This window comes from Molothrus ater, chromosome 2, assembly GCF_012460135.2.
Source record: "Molothrus ater isolate BHLD 08-10-18 breed brown headed cowbird chromosome 2, BPBGC_Mater_1.1, whole genome shotgun sequence".
Taxonomy (NCBI): domain Eukaryota; kingdom Metazoa; phylum Chordata; class Aves; order Passeriformes; family Icteridae; genus Molothrus; species Molothrus ater.
The window spans coordinates 82,291,983-82,307,458 of NC_050479.2; the positions used below are offsets into that span (position 1 = coordinate 82,291,983).

At 42.7% G+C, this 15,476-nt stretch overlaps 1 protein-coding gene across 1 annotated transcript in view; it reads right to left on the reverse strand.

The window, feature by feature from the left end:
• Positions 1-5,517: 5,517 nt before the first annotated feature.
• The window catches only part of RAB30 (RAB30, member RAS oncogene family), a 49,126-nt gene continuing 39,167 nt past the window's right edge, over positions 5,518-15,476 (reverse strand). The window contains exon 5 of the mRNA XM_036378675.1: positions 5,518-14,038. Within this exon, the coding sequence (XP_036234568.1) occupies positions 13,788-14,038 (251 nt within the window). The 3' untranslated portion in view covers positions 5,518-13,787. The remainder of the gene's footprint in view (positions 14,039-15,476) is intronic.

Consider the following 15,476-nt stretch of genomic DNA (forward strand, 5'->3'; position numbering starts at 1 on the left):
ATATAAAAGAGAATTAAAACCATTGACAGAACTGTCAGATAATACCTTCAAAAGTGTTAGTAGGAAAGAGCTGCAGTGGAACAACATCTTCCCTGAAGGCAGCTACAATGCTTCTGCTGATCTCTTTGATGCAAGCGTAAGAGATGTAGCAAAACCTGTGGAATTCTTAAATAAATCATGTAGTTCTTCAGTACAGGAAGATACTTTGACAGAGGTCACAGCTGAATCAGTGCTTTCTCCTGGAGGTGTTCCTTGTAACAGTTCAAAACTGAGCTCATCCCTACCCAGGTGCCGTCATGCTTTTAGCAAGCACAGTACACCTGTAACTTACTCCTTTAGGGATTCAGAATGCAGTTCAGTTTGTGCTCAGGACTTCGTTCCTCATTCACAGTCAACTCCTATGACAAAACCTCTGCAGAAACTATGGCCTGTTGGGGAAAGAAGCTCTTTCATCACCCTCTTCACCCCTAAAAATCCCACTAAAATCCATTCCCAAGGCAAGCGATCCAGGTCTTCCTTTCAGAACACTCTGCTGCAGCAGCTGACCGGCAAGTTAGTGAAACGTGAGAGACCAAGGAGCAAGAAAGACAAAGAAAGTGTTAGCTCTGCTTCCCAGAAGTTCCTGAACAGCCAACTGCCTGCCAGCTTGGAGGAGTGGATCCCTCCATCTTCAACCAAAGGGCTGAAACCAACTGCATCTTTAAATTTAAAAGCAGATAGCTGGGCTGCTGACTTGCAATCCACCTGTAAGCACACTGGCAGGAACTCTATTTCTGAAAGCAGAAAGAGAAGTGAAAATGATGAAAATCTCATCCAAAATGAGAGAATAAGCCCTGGGGAAAGAGCCAGGATTCTAACAACTCCTTTATCTGCAAGTGTCACCAAGACCTTGTTTTTAAATGATCCTGTCCTGAAAACTTGTTCCCCTTCAGAAGGTGAGAATCACCTCTCAGGTGGAAATTATTCAGGGGTTGTGTTGGAAAGGCCAACTGTCTGGTCCCCTGAGCTGTTCCTCCAAGCACAGACCCCTTTTTCAAAGAAGCCAAAATACTAGGAAAGAAACATTTCTATGTTGTGTTCTTTTTAATTTTTTTAAACTTTAGGGAATTACCTGGTGGAAGAAAAGAGCTATTTAAAAGTTAAATTGTTTATACACCTGTCGGCATGTATCTTGCAAAGAGGAATTAGGTTTATTTTCAGACCTTTGGACCACAGAGATGAGGGAAATGAGAATTTCTAGTTACTATATTCTCTTGAAAATTAATGAGGATGTGCAATAAACGCTTTTGTAAATGTGTGAGTATTGAATACATCTCACTTCATAAAGTACAAGTAGGTGAAGTGTTTTAATGTTCACTGCTGTCTTTTCATCACAAGAGCAGCACTGGAATCCATGTCCACTCCACATTTTTGCCTGATGACTCTTGGGAGAAGGGCCAAATTTTCATTGAAGATTTGATGGTGCCTTGTATCTGAGCCCATTGAGATCCTGTGACAGCCTTGAGCTGGGTGGAGGGGGCCATCCTGAGAGCTTGGCAGCAGCTCCCAGTTTTCCTCCAGGCTTTTTCAAGTTAAAGACTGCTAGTGGCAGATTCCTGACAGTGTATTCCCTCTCCTTCCTTTAAGGTCTTCTGTATCCCAAATCCAAACCAGCTGCATTTGGGATCATTGAACAGAGAAATCTTGGATCTGCTGCTTGTAAGCTTGTAGGTCAGGTTCTGCAGAAGGATGTGGGAATCTAGTGTCACAGGATCTGAGCAGCTGACATTTTGTTGTGAGTGTTTTAAGGTCCTACTGTGGCCCAAGGGGGTGAAGGGGATGCACCACACTTGTAGACCCAGAAGCAGACCTAAAAGTACTTGCTGTGACTTTTTCTTTTGAGGTATAAAATGAATATGAACCATTTACATTGTGACTGGTGACAGGGAGGGGTTACTTGGCTCCTTCTCAGCTGCAAGGCAGATGTTTTTATCTTCCTATGTTTGAGGCCTCATAATTTCTACAGCATCTACTTAAGCCTCTCTCTTTGTTCAGAAGAGTTTTTCAGGAATAAGGGCATTTATTCTCACTACCTTGTTCCTTATCCATGATTTTTAGCATAGATCACCATCGCAGAACATACAGGTAAACATTTTCAGTTTCTCAGTCTCTAGCCTAACTTCTGCACCTTCTAATCAAATGCTTTTCCCTTTGAGAGATGGGAGGGAGGAGGGTATTTGGAATCAAACAAGCTTTTCCTGTGGCTGAGCAGGGTATAAATGAGGTACAGCCTCTCCTGCCAAGGGTGCAGATGTGCTGAGGCTGCAGGCATTCCTGTAGGCTGACCCAAGAAAAAGTCACACATGGTTATGCAGCAGGTCTGCACAGGTAACTTCCTTCTACAAAGAAGCTTTTTCAAGTCAGCATTGGTTGGTTTGGTTATTTTTTTTTTCCTCATTATTTACAGTTGAAATTTAGGCACAAGTTCAAAGACTTGCCTGGCATTGAAAGGACAGGGAGCACAGCTCTGGAGATCACTGAAAGACCTTATCTCTTCTTGCTGTCCCCAGCAAGAATCTCAAGCACAGCACAAAAGTTCTACTGGTATTTAAGGATCCTGCAATAGCAGATGGCAGTGGAAAGAGGTGCAAGATTTCTTCTGACAGGTCCAAGCCTAGAGCTCTGCAGTTCCTGAACCCTAGACATAAACAGAAGAAAAAGGAACATCTTGCTATAGCAAAGAGAGAGATAGAAAAAGAGCAGAATCAGGCATCACAATTTTTAACAATGTTTAATTGATAAACTAATGATGTTTTTTAACAGAGAGGGGAAATTTAGGTTAAATACACAGAAGAAATTCTTCACCGTGAGGGTGGTGAGCAGTGGCACAGGTTGCCCAGAGAAGCTGTGGATGCCCCATCCCTGAAAGCATTCAAGGCCAGGTTGGATGCAGCTCTGAGCAACCTGGTGTAGTGGAAGGTGTCCCTGCCCATGGCAGGGGGATTGGAACAAGATCTTTGAAGTCCCTTCCAACCCAAAATGGGTCACAGAAGCCATTCCGTGGTTCTGTGACCAAGGTAACCTGTGAGTAGAGTTGCTTGCAAAGTGTGGTGCCAGTGACAGCAGAACATGTTGCAGAACATGGCAGGGCTCTGCTGTAAAGGACGCAGAGCTCCCCACGCAAGGCCTCCTGGCACAGCCAGGAGAAGTAACAAGGGCTTTGCAAGCTGCTGCTGAGTTGTGCAGCTGAGCTTTAGCCCAGCAAATCAGTACACCATAACCACACCAGGGCTGCTTCAGTTGGGGTAGGGGAGGGCCCTAGGATGAGGCCAAGTGAAAAGGCCTGGGCTCATGCCTGCATTTACCAAGTGCTGTGCCTATTGAAAATATTTTATGTATTGCAAATAAAATCCAACTTGATGAACCCTTGGGGCAAGTGGAAAAGGAGTAAGAAATGTTGCCTGCCTGGAAATTATAAATCTGCGTGTATAGCTTATGTAGAAGAAATGAAGTGAAAGACAGCGTTACTCATACCCAAATCACTGAGCAGAGGGAAGGCAATACAGAAAAGGTTTTAAGACATCATAACACTTGAAACCAGTTGTTTCTACTACAGCACATAATAGGGTACTGCAGTTATCATTGGCTCTTTAAGCACTCCCTTGTGATGAACTGGACTGATACCCACTCTATCACCAGGAGTTAGAGCTGATCCAAGTGAGACACCAGAGACTTGATGCAGCTGGCTATGAAACCCTGCTAGAGCTTCTACATCATATACCTGACAGCATCTTGACATGAAATGTTTGGTCCAGCATGAGTGATTTTTTTTCACATACCAGGGTAAGTGATAGCTTTGGTGCAGGCTGATGTGATTATAATTATAAGCTTGTACAAAAAGACTAAAGCTCAGCATGTTTAATTCTGAGGGTAATAAAACTCCTGAAAATGCACACTGGGTTTGTGATTGATTCCCTATGCATAGAAATCCATAAATCAAGACTAGATTTTAAATTAAGCAGGACTGTCTGTGCCATACCATTGAAATTAAAGCAGAGCACTCTGATCTCCTGTGCTTTGTGCAAGAGGACTGCACACAGAGTGAGAGCAAAAAGTATTGTTGTGTGACAGGCCCCTGTCAGCAAGATGGCATCTTCTGGGCAGAGCTCCCCATATGCTCGGTAGGGAGACTTTGACCCCGAGAGGAAGGAAGAGAGGCACAAAAAGCTCTCTTGCTTTCACTCCTGTAGTCAGTCAGCCTTGCATGTGCTCCCCTGGGCAGCTTGTTCCCTTTTTGCAGGGAGCGTTTGTGTGCTCCCCTTCCTTTCACCCTCGGCAAAGCCTGGCCGTACCAGGGCTGTACCCTTGCTGCTACACCTGCTGAACAAGAAAAAGGTTGCACATCCCACTGGATACATGCTCCTTGGAAGGAAGAGCTGCCACTCACCTTTCCCCAGGAAGAGTTTGGTCTGTTTTCTCCAGCAAAAGCAACACATAACACACTCCCAAAAGCAACACACTCCAGCCCTCCTCTCTTTCTGTAAATATTCACTTCCCAAGAGGTCTGAGCATCTGAAGGATGTTTCCTTCCCTGTCTTTGCCTTGTACCTACCTGGAAGCATACAGGGACTTTTCCCTATCCAAATACCTGTCTGTTCTCTCACAGACTCAAATGGCCAGCTTCCTGGGGAAGGAAGAGCAGATGGTCCAGCCCTCATGTCAGACATTTACCAAGGAAGGAGCTTCAAGGTCAGCGGAAGAGGCAATAAAAGACACATGGTGTCTTCAAGCTTCACAGCTCGTTTCCCAGTGTTAAGTGTTAGCAGGAGTCATCTTTGATGTGGGGCAGAGCACAGGGGAGGAAACCTGATCCCCAGAAGAAGTCAGAGCAGAAACTGAAATGCATTTACCAAAAGACAAAAGGCTTAAAATGGGAGATCTTGTCCAAAAGGATTTTAGGCCTTGAGGAAGGCAGGTCACTGGGGAACTCCAGGGGAGTTCAGTGAGGATGAAAACAGCAAGTTGAAGGCTGAACAGAAGGAATGGCATTAAAAAACAAAAAAATGACTAGGTCAAAGAATAAAAGACAACCAAAGCATCCAAACATCATCTGGGATTTATCCTACACAAATCCAGCATCTTGCATGAACAAGAGTTTAACCTGCCATAGGTTTGCAAGGTCAGTGGGTGGACGGTGCCCCTGTCAAAGGCCACCCTCTAGTGCCTGATGCTGGCATTTCTTTGGCATTTCAAATCTCTATAATTTCTCCTATTTTGAGCTTTGGTTTTTGGTTTTTTTTTCCTCTTCTACTGCAAAGGGACCTTGCTCCCATGGGCAGCAGCTCTACATCTGCTCTTCTTGTGAGGTCTCAGTGCTGCAAGAGCCTCCGTATGCTCAGCCCAAGCAGAAAATCCTCAGTAGCCGCTCATTTGCTGGTCTAATGTCAAATCATGTCAATTGAATGCTTTGTATTTAAGGCAACTTTGCTCTGCAGTCCAAATCAAAAACCAAACAAATCCAACACTTTAGACACCAAGTGGAAAGGATTAAACATTTATTTACATACAGATACACATGTAAGCAATTTCTAAGTATAAAAAGGACATTACAAATAAATGTGAAGCATCATACATTCATCATCCTGGTCATCCAAAACACATTCCTTTCTCAAGCCCACTGTACCACATGTGACCACAAGAACTTAAAGAAGAGACAAGCCAAACGCTTCTGACAGTGAACGATTCACAGTTTGGTGATTTGCTAACACCTATACCCTCCCCAAAGACAACACTACCCCACCAAGGAGATCAATTGTCTGACCAGCAGTAGTGCATTTTCTCCACTGAAATGGTTGTGCTTGATCAACAAAAACCACATCCTTTCCTCATCCTTCTGGCCAAATGTTTAGGAATGAGGGTTCTTGCTAAAATTCTGTACATTGTGCTAAATTCACAATTGTTGGGAAAAAGACAGCAGACTTTTGTAGGAAAAACTCCAACACAGAAAATTCCTTTAATGCTGTGACTTCCCTGGCATGGAAATCACAAACAAAATGCTGCTGTTAGTGCTTAAGCAGATTTTTTTAAACTACAATTCAAACTATAGTTGATGGTGTAAAATATACTTTGTTCATGCTGTAAAAGAAATTACATGTTTCAATGTTGATTTGATAGTAATCAAAGCTGAGGGTAATTCAGGTTTTCTCCTGAGGAAATGAAGATGCCTTTGTAGCATCTCTGAAAATTATCATAGCTTTCAGGGAAGAGGAAATGTTTTAGATTCAAAAGTCTAAAGGTAATGCAGAGCATGACAAACTTGTCAGTTAGATAACATTACAAAGGGAAACAAGCCAGTAAACATAAAATTAAAATGCCTACTCAAAGTATTAATGAATTCAAATGAGAACGGGGTGAGTCTTTTTGTATAGATCAAAAGCAGTTTGAAAAAAATCTCATGATCTGCAAATTCACAGAACAGCCAAATATGAGCAGCAGAACAGAGTGAAGTGGAAATAAAAGAGCAGAAAGAGCCTTGTCCCATATTGACAGCTGAGTGACTACAGCTGCTCCAATCTCAGGGTTTTGGGGATTTTTTTCCTTTTGTAAACAGCTGTGGAGAATAAAATGGATGTAACATATCTGCAGTGCATCTTATTATGCTAAAAACTATGGCATATTTTAAACTACTTCCCTAATATCCAGAGATATACTTGTCACTCCCAATCAGCATAGTAACAAGCACTGGGCTTGCTCCATACTCTCATTAGAGGGCCTTTTCTCTACTAAAATGTTGGCTTCAGAAGTTAGTTTTTCCCCCTTCAGTGCTGGCTGTGTGTGGGGGTGAGTGTTAACCCTGTCTTCCCCAAAGGTCTGTAAGAGCTGAGGCAATGGCAGTGCCTGAAATCATAGCAGCTCTCCCCACCATAGACCAAATATTTAATCCCCCCTCTGTTAAAATGTGAAACTGGCATTCCCTCTCCTCTGCTTGCCCTTCTGTAAAGACTCAGCTGCTGGGACACTGTGGGACACTGCATTTACTAAAGCTCAGTGGCAATGATGCAACCCCAGCTCTCAGAGATTTTCCCACCACTCCCCCTCCTCAGGGACAGCTCTCCCTCCACACCACCCCAAGTCTCACTGGATGGAGAGCAGCACCCACCTACTCACTAGAGAGCAACTCATTTGCACCAAACTCCCATAAATTCTGAATGTCTGAATCTCCTTTATTGGTCCTGTAAGAAGGGAAGTATTCCTTACAGGGTGTCCTGGCTGGAAGAGGCTTACTGAGTTATTAACTTTATGTCCATGGTAAGAAGCTCGAGGTGGCACAGAAAATGAGTCTCTGCTGCTCTTCTTTCTAAGTAAAGCTGGAGTCAGATCTAGTGTTTCATGCAATCAGATCATCCCTCCACAGTGCTTGAGGCATGAGCAGTAATTAGAGAAGAGCAGATTCATTGATGAAGGGTGCTAGAGGAATCAAGATTTGAGAAGTGCCGAGGTTTGCATTCATGTGACACCAGACACTCCAGAGCCCTTGACTGCTGCCCAAGAAAGCATAAGAACATCCCCTCTGCCCCAGGGAACTGTGCACAGCTAAAACCATGACTGGCACAGGTTTTGGCCACGTCATTTTTTGCCTGAGGACCAGGGATTCAGAAAATGCTCACCAGGGACACCACCACTGTGTACTCACGAGTGTGCATGTCCTTGAGAATGTTATCCTAAGATAAGCATAAGTGGAAAAAGCAAAGGTGCAAATGTAAAACTGGCATCTGTTTTTGAGTAATATTGTAGCACTAACCAGAGGTAAAATTATTTTCTGAGCTTACTGGAAAAGGATAACTTGTTCAAAAAATGTGGTCACATCCACCAAGTCCTAATTGCAAGTTATTAGCGTGAAAACAGAGACAATCTCTGAGTCTTGTAAACCCAGCTCCTGTTCATCCAGACAGAGAAGCTGAGCTGTTGATCCTGGCTGTGCTCTTAAAACCAGTCTAATTTTTCACTGACAACATTTACAGCCTGAATTACACTCATTGCCACCTCATTTTCTGCTCTGAGTTATCTTTCCCCAGTTATCCCATTAACTGTATTTGAAGGAGGAAGCTTTAGAGATGAGGCTTTTTTCTGAATATGTGGCTCCCACCGAGAAAGAAACACACACCTGTAATTCACATGGCACAGCTTTTACTTCTGGTTTAAGTTACAGCTCGTTCACATGAGGGGAAAGGTTGTGATGGTGTCTGTGAGTGACAACAGCTGGTGATCTATCCCAGCTGGATATGGTTCAGTACAGCAAAGGCTACTTTGGGTCAGGTGAGTGAGGTGGTGATTAGAAGGGTAAGTCAGAGCAAGGCAGCTGCTGCTTTGGGAGCCCTGCATCATGGTCAGCATGACTACCCTGCTGTCTGCTTTCCCAGCCAAGACAAATCCTCAGTTGAGGCAGATGTGAGGTCAGTAACATTTATGGTACATTTAGCTACAGCTCAAGTGGATGATTGCATTTCAAAGACATCACCGGTTCCAGTTGAGGCTGCTCTGGTTAGGATGCACTGCGTGCTTATAAGAAATCAAGCTATTGTTTCCCCACCATTCATCATCATAAGACAAGACTGTCCTTCCAAATGATGATCCTTGAACAGCAGCTACAACAATTATTACCCAGAGGAACAATAGGATAGAACAGACACAAGGAAAAAGGGTGATGTCAAACCCAAAACTGGTTAGGATGACAAAATTTATAAAAAGAGGAAGAAAAGATGTTGATTTAACAGGATTTTCACTACTAGAATGGATTAGAATATTTCCTTTGGCTCCAGAGGGTTTTCTGGTGAGCCCTTATGTACAGAGCTATTTTAAAAAGGATGGAGAGTTTCCATACTTGCTCACTGGGAATTCCCAAAATATCCTCTAGAAACACCTTTTTCTAACTGAATTAACTCAAAAAAAGACTTTGTTGGTAGAGTTGGTAGGAGCCAATCACATAAGGATATTTGGTGCTTTGACTCTAGAAGTAGAATTTCAGACTAAATTTCAAAGGAAACCTTTATGAAAGCCCAGAGCTTTCATTGAATCCATAGATATAATTTTAAAAGAGGATGGGATGGAGAAATGAGCACACGGAGCCATCTCTTTACTTGCATTTTCTAATCCAGAGAGTCATCTTTCCATTGCAGAAATGGCTGTAGCATTCATTTCTGCCCCACAGCCAGGAGAGGGTTTCTGTGACCGTGTATCCAGCCATATCTGACCCCAATGGCACCCCAGGTTCCCAAAGGGCAGCGTATCCTACATGTTTGCTCAGCCTGTTTCAATAGCTGGAGAACTTTACCTATTTTCCAATTGAATTCAGTCTCTGACTGCAGGAATCATGCCAGCTCAACATTTCAGACTGATTTACAGACAGTCCTTCATACTGAAAAGAGAAGACAAGTGGAAAAGCAGCTGAACAAACAGCAGTCCTTAGGGATAACAAACAAGGCAGAACCCAGTGGATTTGGCTCTAACTAATTGCATCCCTTGTCAGCAAAAGCTCTGGAAAGCCTCTTGTCCCACGTGTGTGCACCCACCGTGCTTCTGCATCACTAACTTCGACTTTCCCTCTTTTCAAATCACTGTCTCCTGTGTCAGCCCCAGTCTGCTGCTGGCATTACTGATGCTGAAGGAATTCGATAGCCATTAACTGCTCAACCTAGACTAGCAGGAGCCAACTGTTACCGACACAGCCATCTCCAAAAAAAACACAAACAGCACCAGCAGGCTGACAGATTTTAGGGGCTGTTTCATGTGTTCTACAGCAAAGAACAAAGTATCTTGCCTGATAATTTGTCATGTGTGGTTTTCATTAAATAATGATCATAGAGCAATGTGGCATTCAGCACAAACACTTCTCTGACTGCATACTCTTACCTGGAGGTCAAATCAAGACTTCAGGGTGCGAGGTAGGATGAGGCACACAACATCCCCTTTCTTTACAGAGCTCATAATTTCACTTTTTCCATATTATTTCTTTGACCTGAAGGGTTTTTTTTTAATTTGGGATTTTTGTCCCCTAACATTTTCATGGGGGAATGCAAATATGGACAGAAGGGAGTCATGGCTTGTCTCAGCAAGCTCTGTGTCAACACCCAATGCAAAACTTCACAGCAAGTACTTCACACCCAGTGATCTGAAGCACTGAATGTTTGGTGGTTTACTCAAGATCAGCCTGACTGAATCAGTGGCTCCCACTGGAAATCAGAGTTTAGGCCACCCAGTTTTCAGAGATGCTTCTATTAATCTCTGCTAACAGGCTTGCTAGATTAAGCAAACAGCTGTTGACCATCCAGTATTGGCTCTTGCTTGGACATAATCATTGTGCTAAAAATGTCACGAAAGGGTCTCATTACAGGACTACTACAAAAATTAACATTCAGCCAGAAATAAGGAACTCCATGGCTGTGAATATATCACCCTCAAAACACATTCAAATCCAGCAACCACACTAAAAGTTTGGCTCCTCAGATAGTAGAGAACATTCCCAGTCAAATTTGGTCCCATTATATCAATTCTGCATGGGTTTTAGATACTTTATCCAGCAAGCATCACAAGGCTTTTACTGACAATTCTCTCAAAAATCTAGCAAGGTGCTTAGTTGGAGAACTGATTATCACATAATTGGGATTTTTTTATTTTTCAAGATTCTGCAGTTGATAAAGTTCCTCTTCCAGTTGGGAAGCCTTCAGCAGTGGATCAGACTGCAGAAGAGAAGATAAGCCCTCAGTGCTACAAGGAAGGTTTGGCTGTATGCACTACAGAGATATTCAGAGGTGTACAAAAGTAACTCCAGGAAAGGAGTTACTACAATAAAACACCACTTCTTCAACAAGAGGCGTGTCTGCAAACAGCAGAGAGAGAGGTGAGTCTCAAACTACAGCTTTGGTTATGACCGCGTAAAAAGCGTTGCACATACCATCATTGTTTCCTTTCAACTTTTTAAGTCTACACAGAATAAACACTGAAAGGAATCAGTTCAAATTTGACTGGAGAAGTCAGGTCATTTACTTGAACATCAGCCCAACCACAGCATTCCACCCCAGCACAAAAGCACATCACTGTCTGGAGATGGGGTCCTTACACAAAGATTCACTAGCAATAAAAAGAACCAGTGCTTTGAAGTTGCTAGTAGGCAGCTAGTATCCAAAATAGTCACCTACTGATTAGGAAAGCACCGGGAGAAGATTTAGTCTTCTAGAAACCACAAAGTAAATATCCAAGAAAATAAAGTTAGCAGTTTCTGCTATTTGACCACCTCAGTTTGTTCAGTCATGTTCCAGCTCCAGAAGTGATGCAAGGAACACTTTAAAATGCATTCATAGTGCTACTCAGCAGGGATGAAGAGTACCTGCCCAGCTTTGATCTTTTTGGAAACCAGGCTGAGTAACCCATGGGTGTTTTATTGGGCAGTCTCCTTCCTCCTTGATTAAGCTGATCAAAGAGCCCTGCCCTATTTGTTATCAATTATATGCTGACAGGTCCAGCTTCAGGGACTAAGACCTACTACAAATTAAATGCACGTGGTATTGATTTTTAACTGGAGTTTTACCAGCCATGGAACACCATGAGTCCAGCTCTAAAGAACTATCTAAGAGCTGGGCAGAATCAGCTCTTGGAGTTGGGTGCTCTTCACAAGCTCAAATGAAGCTGCATTTGGTGATTTGGGGAATGCTCAAGAAAAAAGATACTGCTCTTCAGCACAGATCACATGGTCCAGTACAGCAGAAGCCACCAAGTCCCACACATTTCCAAATCCTCCGGATTACAACATGAGCAGAGGCTGAAACGGACCAGAGCAGAGCAGCAGATGACGTGTCCCCCAGCATCTCACACTTACAGAAGCTCCTTGCTAAATGTTACCTAAATGACAAACAAGCTTCATACCACAACTTCTATATCTTCCTTTTACCACTAGTCATAAAAATGACCTAAAAATAACAAGAAAATATTAAAAATGGCCCTATGACAAACCAATCCCCCCTCTCTCTGACACAGAGTCAACTTCCTGTTACATATCAAAGGCACAACATGATACAGCCCAAAAAAATCTTCCCAGGAAACAAAAAAAGCACTTCAAAATGCCTCATTTTTTTAATTGCTATTTTTTCAATAAGTACTTACTGGCAGCTTTTTACATCAATACAAAAGCTCTGTTATGGTCTTCAGTAAAAGCCAAATAATATTAAATTGATTAACTCTAAATTGCAGCATATCACAGCCATATAATCACCAGGAGAGATTTATCCGGATTAGCTAAACTGAACTCAAACTCCTAAATATAATTGTTTATGTGCGCATTCACTATCTCCTGACTTCGCTTCCATGCCAAGGTGTCAAACTACAATGCATTGTATGGCACTAGAGGTGGAGTAACATCACAAACTCCAGGCTGCTTCCCCTTCAGAGCTTCTGTAGGAAGAAGTTGCCTAAACAGTTACATGTACCAGAGTTTGGGATTAAGGGTGCAAAGCATCAGGTAAATAAAATTACCCTACAGCCCTGAACCTAAAAGCTACCCTAGCAGAGAGCCCGGATACCAAGAACAGACCTCCAAGAGCACCTTTGAGAGCAGTTCCACAAGGTGAGAGCTGGATGGAGCAGCATGGAAGGACCACTTGCAACCCACTGCTACTTCCACTTACCATCAAACCAACCCTCTACAAATCTGTACACCTGCCTTCCAACAAGAGCTGTATCTACAGGCTTTGCTCTCCAGCTGCACACATTGCAGAGTGCCAGCTCAGACTGTGCTTCCTTGGAACCCCTGTACGCCATCCATGCACCCACAAGACTTTGGTCACATCTGGTGCACTTCTGCCAAGTCCACCAAACATCCTTCCCAAGGCTAACTTTTTACATCAGGACATGACTAATTAGAGGAGGAATGGTTAATTTATTTATTTATTTTTATTTCTGGAAAGTCTTTTCATCCTGTGTTGGATATCAAAGAAGCACACAGTCCTTTCCCACTATGTTCAGGCCTAGAAAAAGAGGTAATGAGATTTTTTTTTTTTATTTTTATGAACAGTGCTTATTAGTGTTTTTTCCTAACCAGTCTAAGTTACACATTCAGAAGACAGTAATGTGGTAAGACTACATTTGGCCTATGGAATATTTGCTGAACTGCTAGCACCAAAGGGAGCGACTGAGCCGTATCCATGTCTTCTTCAGTCTTGAAAATGCTGCTATATGTAACTTTTTTTGTTTATTCCACGTTCATGAAAGTGCCTGTAGATGAGACACATAACACTATTTCAAACACCAGAGTCCTCCATGAAGACACAGGGGCAGACGTTATATACACATCCTATGAGCTCGCTCACTGACAGCCCAGAAGATTGCCAGGGTAGTCCAAAGTCAGTGTTCATTGTTGCGTTTCTTCTTACTTTGTTTTACTTTAAAAAGGGTCAAACACATTGTTCTGTAAGAGAGATTTTGATCTCTTCAGTATCTTCAAGAAAGGCTGGTCTACTCTCACACAGAAGGAAACAAAGCAGCTCATGTTCTGCATTACATGAAGCACTTGTGCAACTCTTCCTTTTCTGATCTGCTCCACAGACTGCAAGAAAAATGAAATTTAAACCCTGTTGTATTCTGCTACATTGCCATGCAGCTGGAACCATCAGCCTGCCATGCTTCCAGGACTGTAACCTGACTCTGAGTAAGCCAGATGGGTCTGATTGGCAGGAACTCCTTCAAGTAGATAAATCCCAGCATAGGAAAAAAAAAATCCACTTGGCCCATGGCAGAAGGGGCAATCACATGCCAGCTCTTTAATTAAAATTACAGCAAGTCAAGTAGCTGATACTTTTCCCCTCTCCTGGTAAGGGGGATGAGACATTGTTCACAAGGGTGTTCTGTCGTGCCTCGCTGATCAGCCGGCAGGCCAAGTCCAGGAAGAGTTTCTCCACATTATCCGATTCTTTCGCTGATGTTTCCAGATAGTACATATCCTGTGCTTCAGAAAACTCTGCAGCTCTTTGCTGGGAGACTTCCCTCTTATCAGCTAAATCAATCTTATTACCTGCATTGATAAAATATTTTAGAAAAGGAGTTAATTTCAAAACCAGGAGAAACTGAGGTCTATGAAGGATAAATAGGAGTTTGGTTTGATGTATGTATGGACAGTAGCTTGGATATGTAACTCCTAGTGCTTGCTCTCTCCTCCAAATAATGGGTTCCCTGAAACACTCAAGTCCATTTAATATCAGCTCATGTAATGAAATATGCCCTGTAAACATCCAAGCCAGTATGCTTTAATTTAGCACAGTGCATCTGTTTGCCGCTATCAACCAACATTAAAGGATTTCCATGCTAACATCTATTGAAAATTCTCCTGTGCTTGCTCTGAGGAGCACTTAAAATGTCAATTATAGCATAGGAGACACTAAATGTGATATTCATCATGTTGTTACAAGCTTTTAAAAAGCCTGGCATGGAAGGAAGGTTCCCCATTTCAATATTCCAGTATAGGACTTGGCTGTGGAGGCTGGAAGAGGGATGGGCTTGTGGGTCACTTGCAGAGTGAGGTGGGGTGAGAAACAAACCCTTTGGTTCAGAGGGATCTGTCTGGCAGAGAGTTGATTAAAGCCTCAAGCCAGCATCTGATATGATTATACACTATTTCTGGCCACTTAACTTCAAACATGATGTTTCTGCCGTAAATCAATCTTACAACAATGATAACAGACCAGGACCTTCAATAACAGACTGCTCTGTCCACAGACTCACCAGGCTCAGGAGAAAACCTCTCCTGGCCCCACTTCTACCAGCAATTTTGTGAGAGCTCGTAGGAGGAAGAGGTGGTGTTTCCACCAGCAAGCCTTCTCTCATTGCCTTCCCCTCTGAGATCTCCTTTCCCAATAGAGCAGTGTCTTGGACCCACTACCTGCACTGAAGTTACCCTTCTGAACAGATTATTACTCAACACAAGTGATTTATGGGTGTCACCATCTTCAAAGGGTGTGTTATGACTACAATATGATTTATATGCTGTGCTGTAGATGCTATCAATTAACTTAATGTTCACTGAAAAAAATTAATGTACATTTGTTAGTCATCTATTATATATTTCTGCACCATTTGTACCCAGGCCATACTCATGGAGCATGAGTTTCTTGTATGGAAGCTCTATAAACCCCATAGCTCACTTGAAGTAGCACTGGGGCATGTTAAACTCAAAAGATTTTTTTTTTCCTTTAAAATACACTTTTAGACACCTCTTACAATGACCTAGATTTTTTCATTTAAATATCAAACTATTAAAGGTGACACTGTAGCACGAAACTTCTTAGCTTTCCCCAAGTTATTTTTCCACTGTTCTTTATATATTCTTGGACCTTTAAAAGCCAAGTCCCAACTATCAGATGCTGCAAGCAGAGCATGGAAAAGCACTGGTAGGCAAAATAACCTTCCCCTTGCCTGTAGCAGACAGATGGCCTGAGGTCTGTTTTGCCTTGAGT